This window comes from Danio aesculapii, chromosome 16 (genome assembly GCF_903798145.1).
Source record: "Danio aesculapii chromosome 16, fDanAes4.1, whole genome shotgun sequence".
NCBI lineage: Eukaryota > Metazoa > Chordata > Actinopteri > Cypriniformes > Danionidae > Danio > Danio aesculapii.
The window spans coordinates 22,250,933-22,274,226 of record NC_079450.1 but is presented as its reverse complement, the minus strand read 5'-3'; the positions used below and the strand labels follow the sequence as shown (position 1 = coordinate 22,274,226).

The 23,294-nt window shown below is 34.0% G+C and overlaps 1 protein-coding gene across 6 annotated transcripts in view; it reads right to left on the bottom strand.

Moving 5' to 3' along the window:
- Positions 1-23,294, bottom strand: part of phactr4b (phosphatase and actin regulator 4b) — an 82,670-nt gene that overhangs the window by 1,832 nt on the left and 57,544 nt on the right. For 5 of the 6 annotated variants that reach the window (XM_056474909.1, XM_056474910.1, XM_056474911.1 and 2 more), the window contains 10 exons: positions 21,854-22,303; positions 18,570-18,956; positions 12,738-12,869; positions 8,823-9,333; positions 6,477-6,766; positions 4,373-4,553; positions 1,977-2,032; positions 1,577-1,638; positions 483-620; positions 250-326 (listed from right to left, as the gene is read on the bottom strand). In XM_056474909.1, coding sequence (XP_056330884.1) covers positions 250-326; positions 483-620; positions 1,577-1,638; positions 1,977-2,032; positions 4,373-4,553; positions 6,477-6,766; positions 8,823-9,333; positions 12,738-12,869; positions 18,570-18,956; positions 21,854-22,303 — 2,284 coding nt within the window. The remainder of the gene's footprint in view (positions 1-249; positions 327-482; positions 621-1,576; positions 1,639-1,976; positions 2,033-4,372; positions 4,554-6,476; positions 6,767-8,822; positions 9,334-12,737; positions 12,870-18,569; positions 18,957-21,853; positions 22,304-23,294) is intronic. The other variant, XM_056474912.1, reaches the window with a different exon arrangement.

Below are 23,294 nucleotides of genomic sequence, written 5' to 3'. Positions count from 1 at the left end.
ATAAAACATATTGTGTTAAATGGGGGGGGGGGGGGGGTTTACCCAGACATTTTAAAAGAACTTATCATAGAGCTGTAATCAAAATAGCATGATACCATGGTATTTTTATCCAAGGTTATCATACCGTCATAAACTAATAATGTCCCATGCCTACTTGGAAGTGACTTAATTTTTTCAATTATTCACATAGTCCATTTATTTAATATTTTTATTCTCAACTTCTTACAGTGTAAGTAACAATACGCTTACCTTGTGTAAATTCTGCTTTCCTCATGCACTTCCATCTCTGAGCTCTTAAACTCATTGAGCTCTTTACGAATAGCAGCCTAAAAAACAGGTTAAAATAAGAAATTCAAAAGAAAATGATGCCTTTAAGACTATTTTTAATCACCACTATCAAAGTTAACTGATATCTCTAGATCTTTAAATAGACACAAATAGGTGTGTGTGTTTGATGGTGAAAGTCTTTGTAATATTTGTACCTTGTCTGCGGGAGTGAGTTTGGTCCACGGCTTGTCAGCACGGCGGTCATAATCCTGAGCGCTTGTGACTTCCACATACTCGTGGAAACGTAAGATCTTTCGAGCCTGTAGTTCGGCCACAGTCGGTCGTTGACTCAACTGAAAGAGAAGAAAAGCAGATGAATGTGTGTCACAAATGCTATCAGTTGATGATTTCACTTTACAAACTTAAGTTAGATTATAATATAGCCGTTTGAGCATAAACAACATCTTTAAATTAATAATGATTAAAGTTCTTCACAAAGGGGTACACTTTTTTTTATTTTTTTTCACAGAATTCGCTTTTAGGGCCTACAGCAAACAGCTGGTTGTAAATTGTAACAAGTTTCGTTCTGGGTTTTGACATCAAAATATTAGAGAAAATCTAAAACTTTGGTCCTGGGCATGAAGTTTTCCTCATTGTGTACTTGGTAGCCAGTAGCTAGGTTTCCATCACCTTGGTGCTAATGTGCATTTTGAAGTATCACATGAGAAATGAGTAAAATTTTGAATAAAAATCCCTTAATACACCAGATCGTTTTTACGCTCGATTGAGATGGTTTTGGACTTGAGTGAAACTTGTGGGTTAAAGCGAATAACGGGATATGCATTTGATGAATAAACTGATGTAGTGAACAATATTAGGGCTGTGCAATTTGGGGAAAATATCTGATAGCAATTGTTTAACAGATTTTGCAATTTTTATTTGATTCGACAAATTTAATTTTGTAGTCAATTTAGGTGCTGTTTGTTGTATTTCCTTATGCTGGCAACAATTCTGTGACAGCTCTTACAAATGACTTGTTTTTGTTCGGTGTCTGTGACTAACCAAAACGTTACCATATTAGTGATGTGCTGTTTTTCTTTGATATTAAATTATCATAGTTTGGTCGCGCAATTTTGATTGGGCAGAACGAAAGTGTGCTCACTCAATTGGCTTGTAAGACTGTCACACATTGATGGCAGTTACGCATTTGCTCTGGGTGGGGGAAATTAAATTATACATATATACATTTCATATCGCAGCCTCTTGCTATTAGCTATTCCAGCTGTAATGCAAGCAAACTGAATCCCACCTTTCTGGTGAGTCTGCGCTTGATCTCTCGGACTTCTGCTTGTCTGTCTGCTTCATTTTTGGCTGAGGGAAATGAGAACCATTATTATGACCCCGATAGGGCTGATTGAAATACAAATTCATAAGAAAACGATGAGGAGTATGAAAAAACGTTGAGAAGATTAAGGATGTGGATTTTCACAAAGTAGAACTCATAGGATCACATGAGAGAAACAAACAAAGCAGACAGTGTCAGTAATCTCGTATGAACAAACTGTGATGTAGGTCAGAATCAATCATTCAGTGAACACTGTGGGAATCAACAAATGTGACTAATGAAACAGGAAAAGGAGAGGACAGATCGGAGGCTGGAAAATAAATGACAAAACAATGGCTGGAGTGAGCATAAAGAGGCAATTTACGCTGGAGAATGTTTCTCTGTTCCAACTCCTCAGCAGTAGGTCTCTGACTCAATCGTCTACAAAAAAACAAAACAGAAATCTATATTATTATCATTTTATTTATTTTATTATTATTATTATTTATTAACATTTGTGATTAAAACAAAATGATCATTTTAAAACAATTTCCAAAATCATGTTTAACTGAAAAAAGGCATTTCATAGTACTTATATCTTTTCATCGGGAGAAAGTCTTCCTATTTTAGATTTGTTTCGATTGACTACAGAACAAAACCTCTGTGAAGTTGGCACCCCAAAAAAATAGAGATGTCACTTTCCACCCCATGTTGCTCAAATCGCTCCAAATCAAGTTCATTTAAAAAACACAAATCAGCACAAATGGAGCACAAACGAATGACTCCAGTTTTCTGTGATTTAGAGTAAGTGTGGTGGAGAGTGACATCACGGCTCCTGAAATATCTTGGTTTTATCTAAACAAGGAAAACAGATACAGCGTTTGTTTTAATGGCACAAACCAGCACAAACCGAGCACAAATGAACTGTGCTGATTTGCGTTGATTTGAGCAACATCGGGTGGAAAGTGACGCCACACGTCAAACAAACCAAAAATCTATACTATTAACATTTTATTTATTATTTATTAACATTTTTGATTTATAAAAAAAGAATTCTTTTTAAACAATTTCCCAAATCATGTTCAACAGAGTAAAGGTTATTTCATAGAATTTATATTTTTCTTCGGGAGAAAGTCTTCTTTCTTTTACATTTGTTTTAATTGACTACAGAACAAAACCTCCATGAAGTTGGCACCCTATAAAAATAAATAATCCCCAAAACTATGCCACTATCTTGTGCGACGTTTGTGCCTAAAAAACGAATGTTTGTTTGACGGCGTGACATCACTTTCCACCCCATGTTGCTCGAATCGCTCCAAATCAAGTTCATTTTAACGGCAGAAACCAGCACAAATCGAGCACAAATGACTGTCCTGGCGAAACTGACAGGAACAATGGATGATTTTGACATTAATAGCGAATACATTTTAATATTGGGCTACTCTGAAACTGTAAATATTTCATTTTAATTTTATTTACATTATTATTTTAACAAAGCATTTTGTGTTTTGAAACTAAAGCCAGGCCTATATAGCAGACCTCAAATGTTATTGTTGTTTTTTAGTTAACTGACCAACAAAAAATAAGATTAAAGTTTTAATAAAATTTTATTTTAATAAAATTAAGATATCTTAATTATACAAATTATACTAAATGAAATTCCTTCTAAAAAGAAAAGCCTATATGAAGTGTATATTTTCGTTTGTGCCGGTCTGCTATACAACTGTGCTGGTGGATGAATTGTTTCGCTAATAAGAATTTAATTATAGGCCTATGCTCATTGTAATTTCTCTATTACAAACATTTGTCATATATTTACATTTTAAAGTCATTAATTTACAGATTATGTCTTGAGCATCTGCCTTTTCCTCGGCGCTGATAACAATCGTGAAACAATCATGCAAACCAGGTGCTGCTCGGAAATCTTGCTCTGCATCAGGTGCATAGCAGCAAATTTGGCTGTGAACTATAACGTTATTTTAATGATAAATGTCTAATAATACTTAAATTATATATGTATATATAAAAAATCTAAAAATAATAATTAAATGCCTGGGTGCTGATCCGCAGAGGACTACAGGACTATTATTTTGAGGGCGATGTCACAAGCTCAGATTTGGTTGACCAATCAGAGGAAAATGGGCATTTCAGAACCGGTTACATGTGGATAATGAATTTTAAAGTCATTTATCCTTTTTCCTACCCTAAACCAAAAAAACAAAAATCTAGCCAAAATCAGTTATTTTATTTTTTGTGGGCAAATCAAAAAAACGAAAAATGGCTGTTTCCTTGTTTTTTTAAACTTAATTTAAAATCAAAAATCGAATGAACGCAACATGCACGGACCCGGATAGCATAGTTTTGAGGATTATTCATTTTTATGGGGTGCAAACTTGACCACTGTAGTCAATGAGTTCCTAATTAATCTTGCCTAGTTAAGCCTTTAAATGACATTCTAAGATGAATACTAGCGTCTTGTAAAATAACTGGTTAAATATTATGTACTGTCATCATGACAAATATAAAATAAATTAGTTATTAAAACTATTGTTTAAATAAGTGAAAAAATATCAAAATTTCACAGGAGGGCTATTACTGTTACCTTTAACTCTATAATACTTTGTGTGTATTTTAATTTTTAATATACAACAAACTGTATTTTATTGAATTGGAGTAAATTGTTACCCGAGACTAACTTGATGCCCTGTGATTTACAGCTGTGTTGAGATGGAGTTTTTGAGTGTAATCTGCATTTATGTGAGTGAGCGAGTGAGTTTTTACCGTGTGAGTGCTGTCCCGATCTGTGTTCGGATGGCCTCCCACTGCTCCTTGCTCTGCCATGACAGACCCGTGTGCTCCACTTTGGCCTGCCGCTCAGGAGCCTGCCTGTCTGGAGCAGAGGGCCGACTGCTCAGTTTTAGCGCCAGCGTGTCCTTCCTCTTCACCCTGCTGGCCAGAGCACCTGCCACAACACACACAGTCACAAGATCTGGCTCGCTATTATACGGACAGATGTCTGAGTGTACAGTCCTTCTAAAATAAAAACTGTGAAATTAATACAGACAGCAGAAGGCCGCTCTGAACACAGGGATGTTATTCTGAACGTTCGATTTATTAAAAAGCCTGAAAAAATGAATAACGTTTCCACAAAAATTATTAAACAGCACTACTGTCTTCAACATTGATTATAATAAATGAAAATATTCAAGCAATTTCTGAAGGATTAGGTGATAGTGAAACATGAAGGAATGTTAAAAACTCTTCAATCACAGAAATAACGCTCAGTTAAATTACAAATAGTTAACTAGTTGTTTTTAACAATAGATTTTTGTACAATATTGTAAAAATCTACAGTACATTTTTTGTAATGACTGTTTTTTAGGCATTGCTAAACAAAATAAACAAAACATTGGTGAGCACAAGATATCTTATATTTTACTGTCAACTTTTGAAGATACATTGTATAAAAAAAAAAACAAGTCAAACCTGACTATGATTCACACTATTTCACAATTGCTGACAGAAAACTTACAGATAATCAGAACTAATGAACTTTATAACATTTTTTTGATAAAGCCAAACTGAAACAAAGCCTAGTGTGAGAAATGTGCTACACTGAAAAAAAATATTCAAAGATGATTCCGTGTATTTACTCAAATTTTTTTTACGTTAAGTGATTGTAAACAATTTATTTGGGCTGAACTTAAACAAACAAATTAAGTTGAAAATTATTAAATTTTATTTGTTTGTTTAAATTCAACACAAATAAATTGTTTGCAACAGTTTTGCATGCAACACTATTTTCACTTTCGGTAAATGTTTTCCTTGCTAGTTGTTATCTGCATTAGTACTGTATATGCAGAATAATGTAAGTCCCAGCATGTTTTCGATATTAAAAACTTGGCTTATATTCCAGAAAATACAAAATTTCACAGTATATCTGATAATATTTTTTCTTCTGGACAAAGTTTTATTTTATTTCGGCTAGAATGAAAGCAGTTCTGGATTTTTTAAATCCATTTTAAGGTCAAAATTAATAGCCCCTTTAAGCAATTTTTTTTTTCGATAGCCTACAGAACAAAACGTTAGAAAATAACTTTGTTGTCTAGTTAACCTGCCTAGTTAACCTAATTAACCTAGTTAAGCCTTTAAAATGTCACTTTAAGCTGTATAGAGGTGTCTTGAAAAATATCTAGTCAAATATTATGTACTGTCATCATGGCAAAGATAAAATAAATCAGTTATTAGAAATGTGCTATTAAAACTATTATGTTTAGAAATGTGTTGAAAAACATCTCTCCGTTAAACAGTAATTGGGGAAAAAAAAATAAACAGAGGGGCTAATAATTCTGACTTCATCTGTGTGTGTGTGTGTGTGTGTGTGTGTGTGTGTGTGTGTGCGTGTGTGTGTGTGTGTATATATATATAACTTAATTTGTTTAAATTCAGCTTATTTACACTACCGCTCAAATGTTTGGTGTCAGTTTTTTTTTTTAAGTAAATTATTCTGTTCATCAAGGCAGCATTTCTTAAATGTAAAAAAAAAATTGTTAAACATTTATTAGAGTGATTTCTGAAGGATCATGTGACTCTGAAAACTGAAGAAATGAAGCTGAAAATACTCTTAATCTTTAAAATCACTGGAATAAATTTTTAAATTTAATTATAAACAACTATTTTACAGTGCAATAACATTTCACAATTGTACAATTTGTACTGTATTTTTGATTAAGTAAATGCGTGGGTGAGCAGGAGAAGCTTATTTTAAAACATTCAAAAATCCTACTTGGCCCTAAACTTTCGACCGGCAGTGTAAATAGTTTAACAATTCGCAATGAACCATTTATTTTCAGTGTATTTAAAGCAGAAAAAGCTTTTCACATACTTGGTGGGCTATCGTCTTCCTCGTCTTCATCGGATTCATCGTCTTTATACAGCACAGGCCCGTCCGAGTCGCTCTCCTCTGGGTGCTGATCTTCCTCATCTTCCTCCTCACTGCTGTTGTTTCCTTCAGGGATGACGCTGACGCTCAGCTCCCCTACAAGACACCTGCGGCTGCGAGGCTCAAGCTCCGGCTGAGACTGAGGGGATGGAAGGTGAACTGGTGGAGGTTCTTCATCATCATCATCATCATCTTCTTCTTCCTCCTCTTCGTCAGAGTAATCATCCTCATCCCTGAGCAGATTAAAAATATACAATGACTTCATAGTGAACCCAGATGAATGACATACTATTTCTGAAACTTTTTGTTTTTTACATCCAGTGACAATCGAAGGACACAAAATATAAAAAAAAAAAATGGAGCTCAAGTTAAGACATGCATTATTTTGTCGTTTAAAAAGCTGTTTCAGCTGAGATACACAACATAAAGGCCCAGATAAACAAGTATGAACTGGTGTTTTGAACAAATTCTAGAAGAATAATTTGCTGTGGGTTCCCTCAAGAGATGTTTTTTTAATAGGGCTTTTTAATTAATGAGTATAATAAGGTCTGTGGTAAACAAACTAATGATACCTTGACGTTTGACAAATGTAGTCATCTAGTTACTACATAGAAGCATCTTTTATGAAACACATACAATTGAAGTCAGAATCATTAGCCCTTCCCCTTTGCATTTAAAAAATAAATAAATAAATAAATTATATATATATATATATATATATATATATATATATATATATATATATATATATATATATATATATATATATATATATATATATATATATATATATATATATATATATATATATATTTCCCAAATGATTTTTAACAGAGCAAGGATATTTTTACAGTATGTCTGATAATATTGTTTCTTCTAGAGAAAGTCTTTGTTTTATTTCAGCTAGAATAAAAGCAGTTTTTGATTTTTTAAAACCATTTTAAGGTCAAAATCATTAGCCCATTTAAGCTATACGTTTTTTCGATAGTCTACAGAACAAACCATCTTTATACAATAACTTATAACCCTATAAAATGTCTAATTACCCCATCCTACCTAGTTAACCTAATTAACCCAATCGCTGGTTGCCGTAACGTTTAAAAGCTGAGTCCAAACTGCAATGACGATCTCTCTTTCCCTATTTCTCTCTCTCCTTTTCTCTCTTTTGCACTTTCGCTTTCACTCTGTGAAGACAGTCTCTCTTGCGAGGACTAGTCTGAGAGAATGTGTTTCCTTTTTGCTTGTGTTTAATGCTCTTGTCTAAAGACTTTTGAGATTGCAAATTGCAATGTGTTTGCTTGTGAACTCGTCCAGTTAACTGATACCTGTTTGACTGATACCTCAGGGAGGGTGTAGTGGTGAGCAAGTCGCGCGATATACAAACACTCAAGATCCTTTTTGTATTATTCCATAAGGTTCAAGAGAGTGTGCTGTTCGGTGTGTGTTTTGTTTTTTAATTAGAGTAGTTTAGTTAAGACATTTGATACGTTGAAGAGATTTCTTTTCCTGCTTTTCTTTTGATATTTAGTTTGTTCAATACAGTTAGTGTGTTTTGTTATATTTATTTCTTTGCACCTATAAGTACCTCCTCTCCAACAGGTAATTTATCATTTATTTATTGTAAATATTTTTTTTCACTGTACAATATATTTTCCACTGGAATTACAGGCAATAAATAATTGCAGTGATATTTGGTTTTCAGTTGTTTCTTTCTCCATCCATCCAAAACTACTATGTTGTCAAATACCCTTTTTAGTTTAATATTGACATCTAAAAAACGTAACCGAGATATAAAACCAATATAAACACGTAAAGCTTGCAGTTTGTCACTTCCTTCTAAATAAATCAACATTTTTTTCCACATCATCTCATACTTCAGTTCCTCAAAGCTTGACCAATCAAATGCTTTCTAGTGTCTGACATGTCCCATCCTTCAAGATGTGCTTAAGCTGAACCACTCTCATTGGCAGAGCTTTAATAAAAACAAAACACTATTGGCTACATTTTAAAAGGGGAGGAGCAACTCTACATACCACCCTCTTTATTCTTCAGTTGAGATCAAGTCAAACATTGAATAAAAATGCACATTTCAAAGCACTTCACGAGACCTTTAAATAAATAAATAAGTTTTATTTAACCATTAAGATTATTTGAACTAAGTTTCAGAATCTAGCAGCAACTAACCATTTCATGCCAACTTTAAAATATCGAATGTAAAGAACTTTTTATTATTTCTATTCCTAATGTTAACCAGCCAAATGCATTTGACACCACCTAGATGATACTCACAGTCTGAGAGGCTGGATGGTGACCGGCAGTGGCCGTCCCCCCTGGTACTCTGGCGGTGTCTCGAACAGCAGTGAATGGGCTCGCTGGGAGCCGTCCGGGTGTGGAACAGTGGGTCCTGGGCTACTGAGGGCCCTCTGGATCATGATGTGTAAGGGAATAGGGGCTTGTCTGGCTGGCGGCTCCTCTGGCGGGCTGGGAGGGTCGAAGTGGACGGGCAGTGGCTGGGGCAGGGGGTAGGGGTACGAGTGCTGGTGGAGCAGGTGATGGGTGTGTGCTCGCGGAGGGGACGGGGGGATGTGCGTGGGCAGAGGTGGTGATGGGGGCGGCGGGGGCAGCTGGTAGCCCCCGGGGATGTTGGCCCTCATGTCCTCCGACAGGATGGAGGGAAGGGAGGCGATGGTGAGGGGCGAGTCCTCTGGGTTACGTTTTGTGACAGGTGTGGTTCTCTTCGGGGGCATGGGGGGCGACGGCTTGGCTGGTACCAGGTTCATGCCTCCTTGTGTGAGTTCAGCTGTAGAAAAATATATGTAAAGAAACATTGAGGGCAATTGAAGTTTTACATATTAGAAAAAAATAATTATAATTTAGCAGAGTTAAGTTCTGATAGTATTGTGCTGTCACTCAGAATAACAGAAACGGTATGCTCACACTTATGTCATCTCAAACCCATATAATGTTTTACCAAGAAAGACAAAAGACATTTGTGTCTTGACAAAAGAAATGAGTTTATCATCTGGTCAACTTCAACTCCCTGACCCAATGATTGGACTTTCAGCAGCGAAAATTAAACCACACTGAACTGAAATAAACTAAACTGAAATTCAACTGTGAAAACAGGACTGACACATTTTAAATTTATTAGAACATCTATGTTAAGCTGCTTTAACACGATCTACATTGTAAAAGCACTTTAGAAATAAACTTGAATTGAATGACTCTTCTCACAAGAGCAGTGTGCAAATTTAAGGAAAAAAAGCATGTTTTAACAAAAATATAACTGAGGGAAACTAAAGAAAAGAATGTTAAAACCTAATATAAACTAATTTTATTTCAATTATTTAACTAATAAATTAATTATAAATGATTAGTTGCATTATTAAAGCTAAAAATAATTGCATAAAAATAATTGTCATTGGTAAAACTTTGTTTTAGGGACTAAGCTGAAAAAAAAAATGAATGAATAACTTTGAATACCGGTCAAAAGTTTGGGGTCAGTTTTCTTTTAAATTCCCAGGATCTGCAGGTTGCAATGTCCTGAATATTCATTGCCACCTTAAGCCAGTTGTTTGTTTTAGTTCCATTTGGAATTTGGTCCTTTTTTTTTTAAAGAAAATTATTCTATTAATCTAGGTGGCATTTATTAAATGTACATTTTTTTTTTTTAGATTTATTAAAATTTAAATAACTGCATTCTTATTGATTACTACGTCATTAATTACTATTACCTTTAATAATTAATACTTCTACTACTACTACTACTAATAATAATAATAATCAATATTAGAGTGATTTCTGAAGGATCATGTTACTCTGAAGACTGGAGTTATAAAGTTGAAAATTAATCTTTAAATCACTGGAATAAATTAGTAAATTAAATTATGAACTACTTTTGAACAGTTCATTTATAGTGCAATAACATTTTACAACTTAACAGTTTGTACTGTATTTTTGATTAAATAAATGAAGTTTTGGTAAGCAGAATAAGCTTATTTAAAACATTTAAAAATGTTAGTGACCTCAAACTTTTGACCGGTAGTGTAAAGCCTGTAAAGTCTTTATTTAATTATCTCAACTCTTAGTCAATAAAATGTCCAATAGGGACATTTAAAATAAAGTCTTAACAAAATAATAAATAAAAAAAAACTAAAGCAAAAAACTAAATTAGCTAAATTAATTAAAATCGAAATGATTAACTATGGTAATTTATAAATAAAAGCTAAATATAAATACAAAAATACTGTGCACATGCAATTACTATAATTAAAAAAAGCAACTAAAAATCAAATAAAGCAAATAAAAATGTTATAATATAAATGTAACTTAAAGAACTGGACAACTTAAAGTGGTTTGTGTCATTTATTAACATAAATGGTTGATTTAACTGCATGATAAAACCTTTCTAATGGATTCTTTTGTATTCCCCAAAGGTAATACACTTGTACAGGTTTGAAACAACATAAGGGGTCAGTAAATAATTACAAAAAAATCAATTTTGATTAACTTTCTTTAACACATGGTTGACAAATTTCACATTTCAGATTAGTGATATTATTTTAGTAGAATCATTCCAACTTGGCAGATACCAATCGGTTACAGAACACACTGTAAACAAACAAGTTCATTGACAAAAAGCCATGTGACTGCTAAATCGACGCATTCACAAGCCCAGGTCACATGACTCCACAAAACTGCCAAAGAAATAGTGTTAAGTCAAATGAAGTACAGCGGCTATACATTACTCATGAGTAGGAAGCATAAAGTTAGCTAAACATGCTAACCTCATGTTAAAACATGCTTTTGGATTAGCCTGCCTTTCTACTAACCAAAATACATGAATTTCAGCTCTGAAGCTCAGGCCTTCAGCATGTGATGAGGTGGACTAGATTCATTCCTCGCTCTCTAATCTCACAGCTGCTGGTGAAGCAACTGTTGCCTGCAGTAGCATATACAGAACATATGCTAGCATCTGTTTGGCATGACGGGGCATTTACAGCAACGGTGGCAAAGACCGACTCAGATCCACAGGGGGTCTTTTGAACACCTGCTAATAATGTGCCAATGTATTGAACGCTTTAATGCCCGAAACATGCAGGTTTGCACTTGAGAAGGTGAGTGTAGGGTAAGCCACTTCAACACTTAATCTACAAAACATACTAGCATCCATAATACCAATATCAAAGTACTACTATCAAATATATATGAACTAGTGTCTATTGATTAGGAACTAGTTTCGGAATAAAACTATTAATAATTTAATAAGTCCTAGGTTCTAAAAAATAAGAAATGCTATATTTAATAGGAACTAGTAAGGTTTACAATGCAAATCCAATAAGATCTACTTGTTTGGTAAACAAAGCAAGTCACTTTAATATATCTATTGTAAATAAATCATACAAACATTTGCATATTAGTCAATAATATTACTGAGATTAATATGAAAACAGAAATAATTTATATTTACAGACATTTACATGAGGAAATAAATACTACTGATGGGCTAGGAAAAAAAGAAATTCCATGTTCCGTGTGTGCTTACTAATAAGCAAGTACTAGTATCTAATAAATTAGTAATAGTAACTAGTATCAAAAGAACAATAACTAATATATATTGAAAATGATCTTGTTTCTAAGCAGTAGTCTCAATTTATTATGTCCTGGTATTTAACAAATATGTACTAGTATTTATTGAATAGGAACTAGCATCTATTGAATACGTTCTGGTATCTACTTATCAGAAACAACTATCTAATAAGTAAGTACTAGAGTGTATTTAATAGGTACCAGTAGCTAAAGAACAAGTGCAAGTACTGGTATCTAATGCGAAGAAAATAATAAACAGGTCTAGTATCTAATAAATGAGTTCAAGTATATTTTGAATAGGAACTAGTGTCTAATGAAAAAGAACTAATATCTACGGAACAAGTTCTATAGTACTTATTAGAATATAATAAAAAAATATTAGCTATTTGCATGAAAATTGACACTAGCATGTTTTAAAGAATAAATGTTAAAAAGGCTTGCCATGGTAAGAGAGAAAGAAGGAGTAGAGGAAAAGCAGCGAGGGGGACACGTTAGTCTCACACTCAGGTGCGCTAAAGGCATGCTAAAGCTGCAAGTGAGAAAGATGAGGCTCTAGTGCACATGGCAGCAGATGAAGCACACAGCTTTGGTGACCGGCCCGGCCTCAACGTTTACCTGTGCGCAAGCCTCCTGCCCGCCGGCAGAGGTACACAGGCAGGGACAGGTAGACGTCATAGTCACCCTCACGCTTCCAACAGGACCAGTAGAGAGGGATATCACTGCCGTCGCCCCCGTGCAGGGCGGAGGCTGGCGGGTGGGTGGACAAAAACACTCAGTCCCCAAGCATCAAACAACACAAACCTTCACAAAGCAGGACGACTTGCTCCTCTAAATGACTGTAAAGAACTCACCATTATGCACAACAGTGAGACAAAGTTTTCTAAAGTCAACCTGAAATCATAACTGATCCCATTTATATTTCTAGTGAATGTTCTTAATCTTAAAGAGGTCATGATCTGCGAAATCAACTTTTACCGGAGTTTTAATATACAAGAGCTCAACAAACTAAACTAAAATCCTGTAAATTACAGACATGAAATCATCCCTGTTACTAAAATAAAAGCTTTTATTGACAGCAGGCCCAGAAAATGCCAGATCCTGGAATGTACCCATCTATGATGTCACAGACCCATTTAACATACCATATCTTTTCAGTGGTTTAATTTTGTGCAAATAGCAGCAGTCTAAACACAATAATTTACCCACCGCGCTTCTGTGAGATGAAAATTAACACAATGAAAAAGCCTACATGAATAACATATTTAAAAAAAAGAACCAATACATTATACAAGGCCTCAGATAACAAAATAATAAGAATTTTTAAAAGCCAGTTTATGACCCCTTTAAAATGTAAATCACTGATTGATGTCAGTTATTTTAAATAATATAATGCTCACAATTTAATCAAAACTTAATTTGAAAATAAATTGCCAAAATGAACCTGCTATATGAGTTTCATAATAATAGAACTTCAATAACTCGCATAACTCGAAGCTGAAATATATATTAGGATATCACATGTGAACATACTACACGCATGTTCTGTAACTGAGAGAAAAGCTTGCAGCACATAATACTATATCAATTATATTAACTGATTCTATATATATATACATATATAAACACACATATATATATATATATATATATATATATATATATATATATATATATATATATATATATATATATATATATATATATATATATATATATATATATATATATATATATATATATATATATAACAAAATCCAAACTGCTCATTTTTCATTTCTTTCCCCTCCACTTGTTATTGTGTTCCTTAGAATATTCGGTTTCATTTGGAAATATGTCTTATTATGGAAATAAAATAAAATATTATGGAAATAAAATGGGTTGCAAATGGCAATTCATGTTGACTTTAAATGCATAGAACCAGCTAAAGCCATAGATATGAATACCTAGATGAACCAAAATAAGTCAACAGTACCACGATCTTCTTTATCTTGCTAACAGTCGTCTTTGCACAAACAAAAATACTGCAGCACTGTGCAAACTGAAGTAAAAAAAAATCATTGAATGTTGTAGGTAAAAGGACAGTTTGCACAGTTTTGTACAATACATACTCCTCTAACTCATCAGGCTGCGGTTTTAAATCAAGAAGCGGACCATTCTAGTGTGCATTGATTCAGTGAAGCAGTAAAGATGTGCAGCTCTGCTTTTCAGAAGCGCTGTGACTGACAGGACTATTTACTGGTTTCCAAATGAACAGCAGGAGGCAGTGTGGAGGTGACTGGGAGACACAAAGTTTAGACATTTCAAACCATGACAAACTTGGCTAATAAACAGTTTTGCCACTTGAGTTCATTTTTCCCAGATGTCAGTGGGGTTCCTCTCTGGGCCCGACGGTCGGTCCCTCAACCCTAAATGCATGGGGCAGGGCTGTGACACGAAGTCCCAGGATGATCAGTCACCGTCCGCGGGGTCCAAAAAAAGTTCCTCCAAGACATCCCCCTATTCTGACCCCAAATTTTTTCTAAATAACACATTTTGTGCCTTTGAACAAATGACAGCCATTTTATAAGCAGGACTGCTTTAATAAAACATATTAAAATATAATATAAAACTGAATATATAAATTAAGATCAAATCATTTTTCTTAAAGAACCCCCCCCCCCTTATTTTTTTTTTTTTTTAAAGAAATAGCCTCATTTTAAAAGTCACCTAGGGAAGGTAACAGTTGAGATTTACTATTTTTAAATCCATTCAGCCAATCTCCATGTCTGCCAGGAGCCCTTTTAGCTTAGCTTAGCACAATCATTGAATTAAGTTAGAACATTGGCAAAGTTCTTTAATTTTTATGCCGAAATGAGAGTAAAGTTCCTAGCCATATTAAATATAGACCTTTATTTTCTGTCAGTCTTATACACAACGTAACTACAGAAGAGTCAAGCTTTAAGGAAAACTATCAAAATTCATTTTTGAAATTGTTAAGCAAGATGCTACTTCTCTGATCAGATTCAATGGTTTATGCTAAGCTAACAGTGCTTACGCCAGACAGGGAAATTGGCTGAATGGATTCAAAAACAGTAAGTCAACTGTTTAACTCTAGGTAAATTGTACAATGAGTATTACTTCTTATAGTTTTTCTAATTTGACATCAGACATTGATATCAAAGGAATACAATATTCCTTGCAGTCTCCAAAAGCCCTTCTCATAGCATTTAACAAAGAAAAACAGTCATTCAATGGACAAATTCTTCCAAATAAGAAAGATCTGCCATTAAATCTGGAACAAACATGCCTTTGTTTTCCTGCAATAATCAGAGACAAACAACAACAATCCAGATTACAGCATAAATGAAAGCCATGTCTTTAATTCTAACTCAGTCTCTCTCGCAATCAGAATGCTATCAAGCTGATCAGCTCAAACAACCAAAACCCCAAATGTAAAAGCTGATTCTACAAGCAAAAAACAGCAGAAATGATTTGCAGAAATATTGTGAAGGCAATGCAATTAACACCATAAATGATGTTTCTTTTATTGGCACCCCTGCATATCATACATGATAATAAAATATACTAGATTCTGTTAAAAAAGATTCAAGACACATTAATGTGGTCTGTTTATGAGATGTGTGTGATGCCTGGGAGAAATGGAAGTAGTATTTCATTAAACTTTAGCACAAATTTTAGAATATCTGTCACACTGTAGATACAGGGTTAATTATACCGTAGTCTTTATTTATTCAACAATTTTATTGCCAGTCTTTACTTATTTGGGTAATCACCCAAACTCAAATAGCTTTACTGACTTCCCTGACAAAGTAATTTGAATAGTTTCCTCATTTATGAGTTTGCTTAAATTGCTGTTACAGTACACTATAACACACACACACACACACACACAAATAAATAAATAAATACATTTCTGTTGCTGTTTAGATAACTTTTGTTCTATTATACCCTGAAATACTTCAAATAATATTTAACAACACACTACTAGTTAAAAGACTGAAAACACTATGCACCATACCCATTATTCATCAAAAGTTATTGTTCTAATATTGTTATTTGCCATTGTATTATTATAAATATTTATTAATGTTTGATCATAATAAGGTTTCACATTAAACATTTAGCTGGCATTTCTGCTTCACTTTTATTCTGGATTTAACTAACATTTTATTTTTCAGGCGTTGCTAAAAAAATAAAAACAAATATATTTTTAAAAATTAAATATTTTGTAACATTCATTATTGTTGTATATATTGTAAAATTCAATCATTTCTGATTCATTGAACGTGATCTCAGTACTTCACGTAAAATGCAACAGCTCACTATGCTGCTGACGCTTTGGAAATGTGGCGCCTCCATTGACAATGACAGAAAGAAAAAGAAAAAGCCTGGCTTGGAAAAAAATGCTTTGGTGGACACACTCCCTACATGTTGACCTTTTGAACTTTCTTTTTATCAAAGTTTCCTGAAAAAATATGTTTCTATTAAAAAAACTAATGAGTAGCACAACTGCCAACACTGATAGTAATTAATGCTAAAAATGTATAAAAATTTAGCTTAAAATCTGATTAATCTCTATTTTTATCTAATATCCAATATCTAATATCTATAAACAAATCCACATAGAAACTTGCTTTATACCTAAAACTATTTCACAATATTTTCGATCAAATAAATGAAGCCTTGGTGAGCAGAAGAGAATTTACGAACTGTTTCAAAACTTTTGACCAGTAGTATAAATAAATGATATTGAAAAACATTACATAAAAGATAAGTACTAAAAGTCTAAATATTCTAAACGTATATACTCTTTTTATTAACGTATAGGATGTATGACTTTAATCATCAACAAAATATTTATAATTAAACAAAATCTAACAAATTAATATACAATGGTCAGGCACAACTAACTAATGCAAATATTTTTTTATTTAAAAAAAGAAATGAAATGTTATAATAAACATTACATAAAATATATTTTACATTTATTTTTGTTTTTACATTTTAATGTACTTGTTTGTTTAACTTTTATATGTTGTACAAGTTTAAAACATTTTAATATTTTTGTAATCATTTTTATTTGTTGTTTTAATTATCTTAACCTGACAAAAGTCTTGTCGTCAATCCCAGTTGTAAGTGCAACAAATTATACCTTGACTTCTAGTTGATCATTTAGAAAAGTGGCAGAAGGCCTATTGAAACCCACACAGACTCAAGATTCTTACAGAAATCAGTCAAGTCTGGTGAAAGAAAAATCATGGTTTGAGGTTACATTCAGTATGGGGGCATGTGAGAGATCTGCTGAGTAGATGGCAACATCAACAGCCTGAGGTATCAAGACATTTGTGTCATACTTCAGCCTCCACATGAAAGTTCCTGAAAGCAAAGAAGGTCAAGGTGCTCCAGGATTGGCCAGTCCAGTCACCAGACATAAACATTTTTGAGCATGTCTAGGGTAAGATGGAGGAGGCACTGAAGATGAACTCAAAGAATCTTGATGAACTCTGGGAGTCCTCCAAGAACGCTTTCTTTGCCATTCCAGATGACTTTATCAATAAGTTATTTGAGTCATTGCAGAGATGTATGGATGCAGTCCTCTAAGCTCATGGGAGTCATACACAAAATTAATTCTTCTTCCACTGCACCATGACTTTATATTCTATACTGTACACTATCTCTGTTAAGAGACAAGACGTTTGTCTAAGCAAAGTCAGACCTTACTGTCCTAATTAAATAATTAAAAAACAAGGCATTATCATATTTTATTTTGGTAAAATAAGCGTGATCTAGAGGCATTTGCGCTTCATATACTGTAAGCCACGTCAGATACCAAATGATCAACTAGAAGTCAAGTTATTATTTTCAAAAGTTCCTAAAACTTGGATAGGCGACAAGACTTTTTTCAGGTAGTGTAGTTGTATTTTTGTTTGTATTTTTAGTTTCTTTTATTCATGTTTATGAAAAGCACTTTGAATTACCATTTTGTATGAAATGAGCTATATAAATAAATTTGCCTTGCCTAATCATCAATAAAAAAGCAAAATGAAAAAAACTAAGAATTTAATTTAGAATGGTGAAGTACAATGAATTTTAAAAATGACAAATTTTATTTTTTTTAATTTTTTTATTAAAAAACATTACATAAAAGATAAAAACTATAGTCTAAATATTGTATATGTATTTTTGTGTTTACATATTAATATACGTCTTTAACTATTATAGGTTGTATTAGTTTAATCAAAAATTTAAGAAATACAAAATCATCTAATAATTTAATGGTCAAGTACAACTATTTTTAAAAACAAAAAGAGTCTCTTACTTCTATCCCTCCACCTATTATTTCCGGAACACTTCATCATTGAGCCCGATTGAGGAAGGGAATGAATTGTGAATAGTGTAATTTCTCTGACGTTTATAAAGGTCACATTATATCTCATATTTACTCACCCATAATGGCGGGGTTGTTGTTGCGGTTGATAGGTTTGGGTGGAGGCAGAGGGGGCTGTTTAGAGGGATGATTCGGGATGGTGCCCATCGAGCATGGCGCTGAGGAGGTGGTGAGGGGGGTACCGCTGGGGGGCGCTGTGTTTGCACCCGCCGAGGACACGTTACGGAGTGGTTTCCCAGCTGAGGAGGATGAGGAGGAGTTGGAGGAGCAGAAGGAAGGTGCTGCTGGGTTGTGGACGGGAGTGCGGGGCAAGCTGTCAGATCCAGGTTCAGGGGTTGAGGTCATTAGCCATTTGGGGGGCATGATGGACTGTTTTGGGGGCAGAGGCTCACGCAGGGTGTCCCTCATCATCTCGGAGTTGGGAAGGTACTGACTGCTGTCGGATTCTGTGAGAGAAGATATCATTTTGAGTTACTAGAAAAGTTAAAATTAGATATTTAGTTTGTGCTTTATAGTAACTTAAGCTGGTCTGAGGGTTGTTATTTTTAAGATCAAAACTGACAAAATGGCTTCAATTAATTAATTTGAAATTGTGACTGAGCAATTTTTTAAGTTGTTCATTTATTTACAGCTAAATGCACTGTAAAAAATGCAAACAAACAAATAATTTAACTTACATTTATAAGTTAACTTCCATTTAAGTGGATTGAACATAAAAATGAAAGAAAAAAAAATCAAGAATTGTGTTGTTTAAGCTTATTTTAAATATGTAGTTTGAACAAGCAAGTAAAATATTTTTTTTTGTGTGGAAATAAAAATGTTAGATGAAATCTATCTACAATTAAAATGTAAAAAAGTTAAAGATAAAAACAGAAATATCCCCCGCCCAAACAAATGAGAAAACACACAAATAAAAGAATAAAAAAACAAGGTGAAAAAGGGAAAAGTTAGAAACTAACTGAAATTAAATGCCAGTACAAAATTATTATGAAACTGCGTTCTCTAATTTCACTTAATCTTTTGTTTTGGTGCATCAGTCCTTTCAGTTAGAAAACAATAAGATCCCATACTCATCACCAAGTTTGCACAATTTAATGAATAAAATAAGAAAACAATTACCAACATTGTGATCCAAATTCATTTTCAAAGTATATAACACTAGCTACATTTCCATCCACCCATTTTGGATATGCACATAAAAAAACATATGCGCATTAGAGAGTATGATAAACTTTTTATTTGATAAGAAAAGATGTGCATAAACTAAGATGGAAACACTTTTATTGAACAAATTCCAGTATGCGCTTTCAAAAACGTGTGCTTTTGTTATCAGAGATCATGTGATGATAAAAATGTGTGCGAATGGACAAATCAGCAGACTGAGCACACTGTAAAACATATGAAATATTGTTTTGGTCATTCTAAAATGCCAGTATTAGTGCTATTATATTATTATTTACCTCCAGAATTGTCAAAAGTGTCTGTGCTCCACGTCTGATGCCTTCAAATGCCACGAGCCAATTGTGTGTCAGCATACATGTCTTCTGAGGTCATTTATTAAATAAAGAAAAGACTCACGCAGCTTATCCTACCGCAGCAAATTCTGTTTTTACTGTTGACATTTGGCGCAAGTTAATCAGGAAGTGACGATTATGTTGTCTGTAGTTTATTGGGTGGAAACGCTTCTTTATTCGCACGTCTTTTATACGATAATCCAGTTATGAGCATAAATTTAATTAGCATCTTTGAATGGAAACATAGCTACTGACAAATACAATGTTTAAAAACATCAAAAACACACATCAATCATTGAATTTTACACTGTAAATATTGTAGACATATCTCAAGAATCTCATTAAAAGCAAATGGAAAGATCTAATTTCTCATCCATGCCATCTGGAGACAATGATTTATGTTCCTATATTGAAATGCTTCTTGTTTTTAAAATCCTGCATACATGTTGTAACTGCAGTTGTTATCCTAAATCGGATAAATGTTTGATGTGAATTGGGTGGTTGTTGAGAATAATCTGTAGCAATATGCATGGGACTATTATAGTTTTTAAATTCATGTGGTTGTCTTGTTGAGTGTTGCTATTATGTGATTGTTGTACGGTTGTATTTATGTTACCGGTGTGAAAGACAACTTTTCTTTCTGTGCCAAGCAGACAATAAAGTTTAAAACAAACACAAACAAACACACATATTACCTCTTCTGCAGTATTCAAGCACATCCGCTACACATTTTTGGATATCTTGACACAGTTTGTTGAAATGTATACATAAACATATACAGTTGAAGTCAGAATTATTAGCCCCACTGAATTATTAGCTCCCCCCGTTTATTTATTTTTCCTAATTTCTGTTTAAGAGGGAAGATTTTTTCAACACATTTCTAAACATTCTAGTTTTAATAACTCATCTCTAATAACTGATTTATTTTATCTTTGCCATGACAGTAAATAATATTTGACTAGATATTTTTTCAAGACACTTCTATACAGCTTAAAGTGACATTTAAAGGTTTAACTAGGTTAATTAGGCAGGTTAGGGTATTTAGGCAAGTTATTGTAAAACGACGGTTTGTTCTGAAGACAATCAAAAACATACAGTTTAAAGGGGGCTAATAATTTTGACCTTAAAATGGCTTTTAAAAAATTAAAAACTGCTTTTATTCTAGCCGAAATAAAACAAATAAGACTTTCTCCAGAAGAAAAAATATTATCAGACATACTGTGAAAATTTCCTTGCTCTGTTAAACATCATTTGGGAAATATTTAAAAAAAGGAAAAACGGGGATAATAATTCTGACTTTAACTATATTTGAAAATCTTTTGACAGGGGCACTTTAACAAAGTTGAGGTAATACCTAATTTAAAAACATTTCTTTGTTAATATTAACTGTTTACACTTAATTAGTTACACTTAAAAGCAACCCTTTTAGACATTTCAGATGCATATTAAATATCATCAAATTGTAGGAAAATGGACTGCATTGCTCTAAACATTTCAACAGCGACTAGATAATTTAAATGAAAACTATCCTCAGCCCTACTGGAGGAACAGATCTGTCTCTGAAGGACTGAATGATAAAGCTCACTTTGATGAGGATTGAGGCGACTGTGGTTTATTAATTAGGAAAAGAGCAGGAGAATTCAGCTTAGCGGTGCTCGGTTCCTAAATAAGAACCATAGCTGGAGCAGAACCCAGGGGAACGCAGACACCCGTCTCACTCCAGTCGGCCCAGCAGAGGCTGAAAAAGTGATGGCGGAAGTGCGGAGAACAAAGCAGAGGAAGCTAGAAAAGGGAACCAGAGAAACGTGAAGAGAATTGACCCTACAAACCTCGTCTTCCTCTTCCCTCTTCGACAGATGAATGGCGGGGAAGTGTAGGTTTCCAGTCAGGTTCGGGTCGAGTTCTGCGTCCATCCTCAGACGGCGCTTTCATTAATCCGGGCCTCTTGTCCATTTCAGCATGTGCTCGTCCTCCACGCCGAATATCTTCTCCATGCCAGGCCAGATTATTTTTCCAGTCCTCTGTCCCAACAGACCATCCGCCTCTCCTGCCATCATCCTGATTGGAGGCCCGGGGCCCCAGAGCTCCACGATGATCCCCGTCTGATGGAGCTCGAACTCGCCGATCTTCAGGCTGTGGGAGCCAGACAGGGTTGATCCTAAATTCAGACTCTGAAGGCGAGTGAACTTGCTCCAGCGCCAGACCTCCACCAACACCCACAGGCAGCGTGTGGCCATTCTTCACATACGGGGCTTTGTGCCCGTGAGCCTCACCCGATTCTGTGAGCACACATAAATTACAAAGAAAATAAAACACAACTGAATTAGAATACATTAAGTTAAAGTGTTAAATTACCAATAAGTCAACACGACAACACATTCTTGTTAATTTAAGGGATTAAAATTAATTAGCCATGTTTCAGTTTAATTTTTAAAATGATAATGCATAGTGTTTTAATCCCTTTGATCAGAAAGATTACATAGGTGTGATCAGTCTTGGCTGGTCCCTGCATCATATGTTCACACAGTTTCAATGGGTCACGTGATCAGATGCTAAATTCAAATCAGCTTTTTCCACGATGACCAATTATGTTTATGTATTTAAGTACTAGCAAAACATTACATTTATGGTTGGTAAAGCACACGCCAAAGTCTATGGAATTGACAATAATGATTATTTAAAACATAAATGGACAAAGTGCTTTTACTCACATCAGATATAGACGATACAAGTTACTAAAACATTTACTCTTTTCTTCTCCCAAATAAACAGCCACTAAAATTTATGCATTTTGGGAGAAGTTGATGAATTAACATCCAGCAGCTCTAATCTCTCCGGTGAAGCGCAGATTATCACCCGTCTTATCAAATAATAGGATCATTCAGCTGCTTAATCAATGAAAATCATTTTTTATACAGATTTTTTTTACAATCGGAATATTAAATATTTCACAATATATTTATGAGGTTTGTCAATATTTGCATAAATCAACAGCACTGTGGAGTTACAAGATAAACTTGAGGTTTCACTTTGGAAATCTATGTGTATACAAACATGGAAATATATCCGTATGCACATCCGTGGATAGAGGATAGATCAATCCATCCATCCATCCATCCATCCATCCAACTTTGTTATATTTTGCATTTGCATATTTATATATTTATATAGCTGCAGAGGTGAATGAATGGCGGAAGAAAGTAGTTCCTGATATAAAAGGGTTTTTAGACTTTCTTTTTTATTTACATGATTGTGCCTTTGGACTGTTGT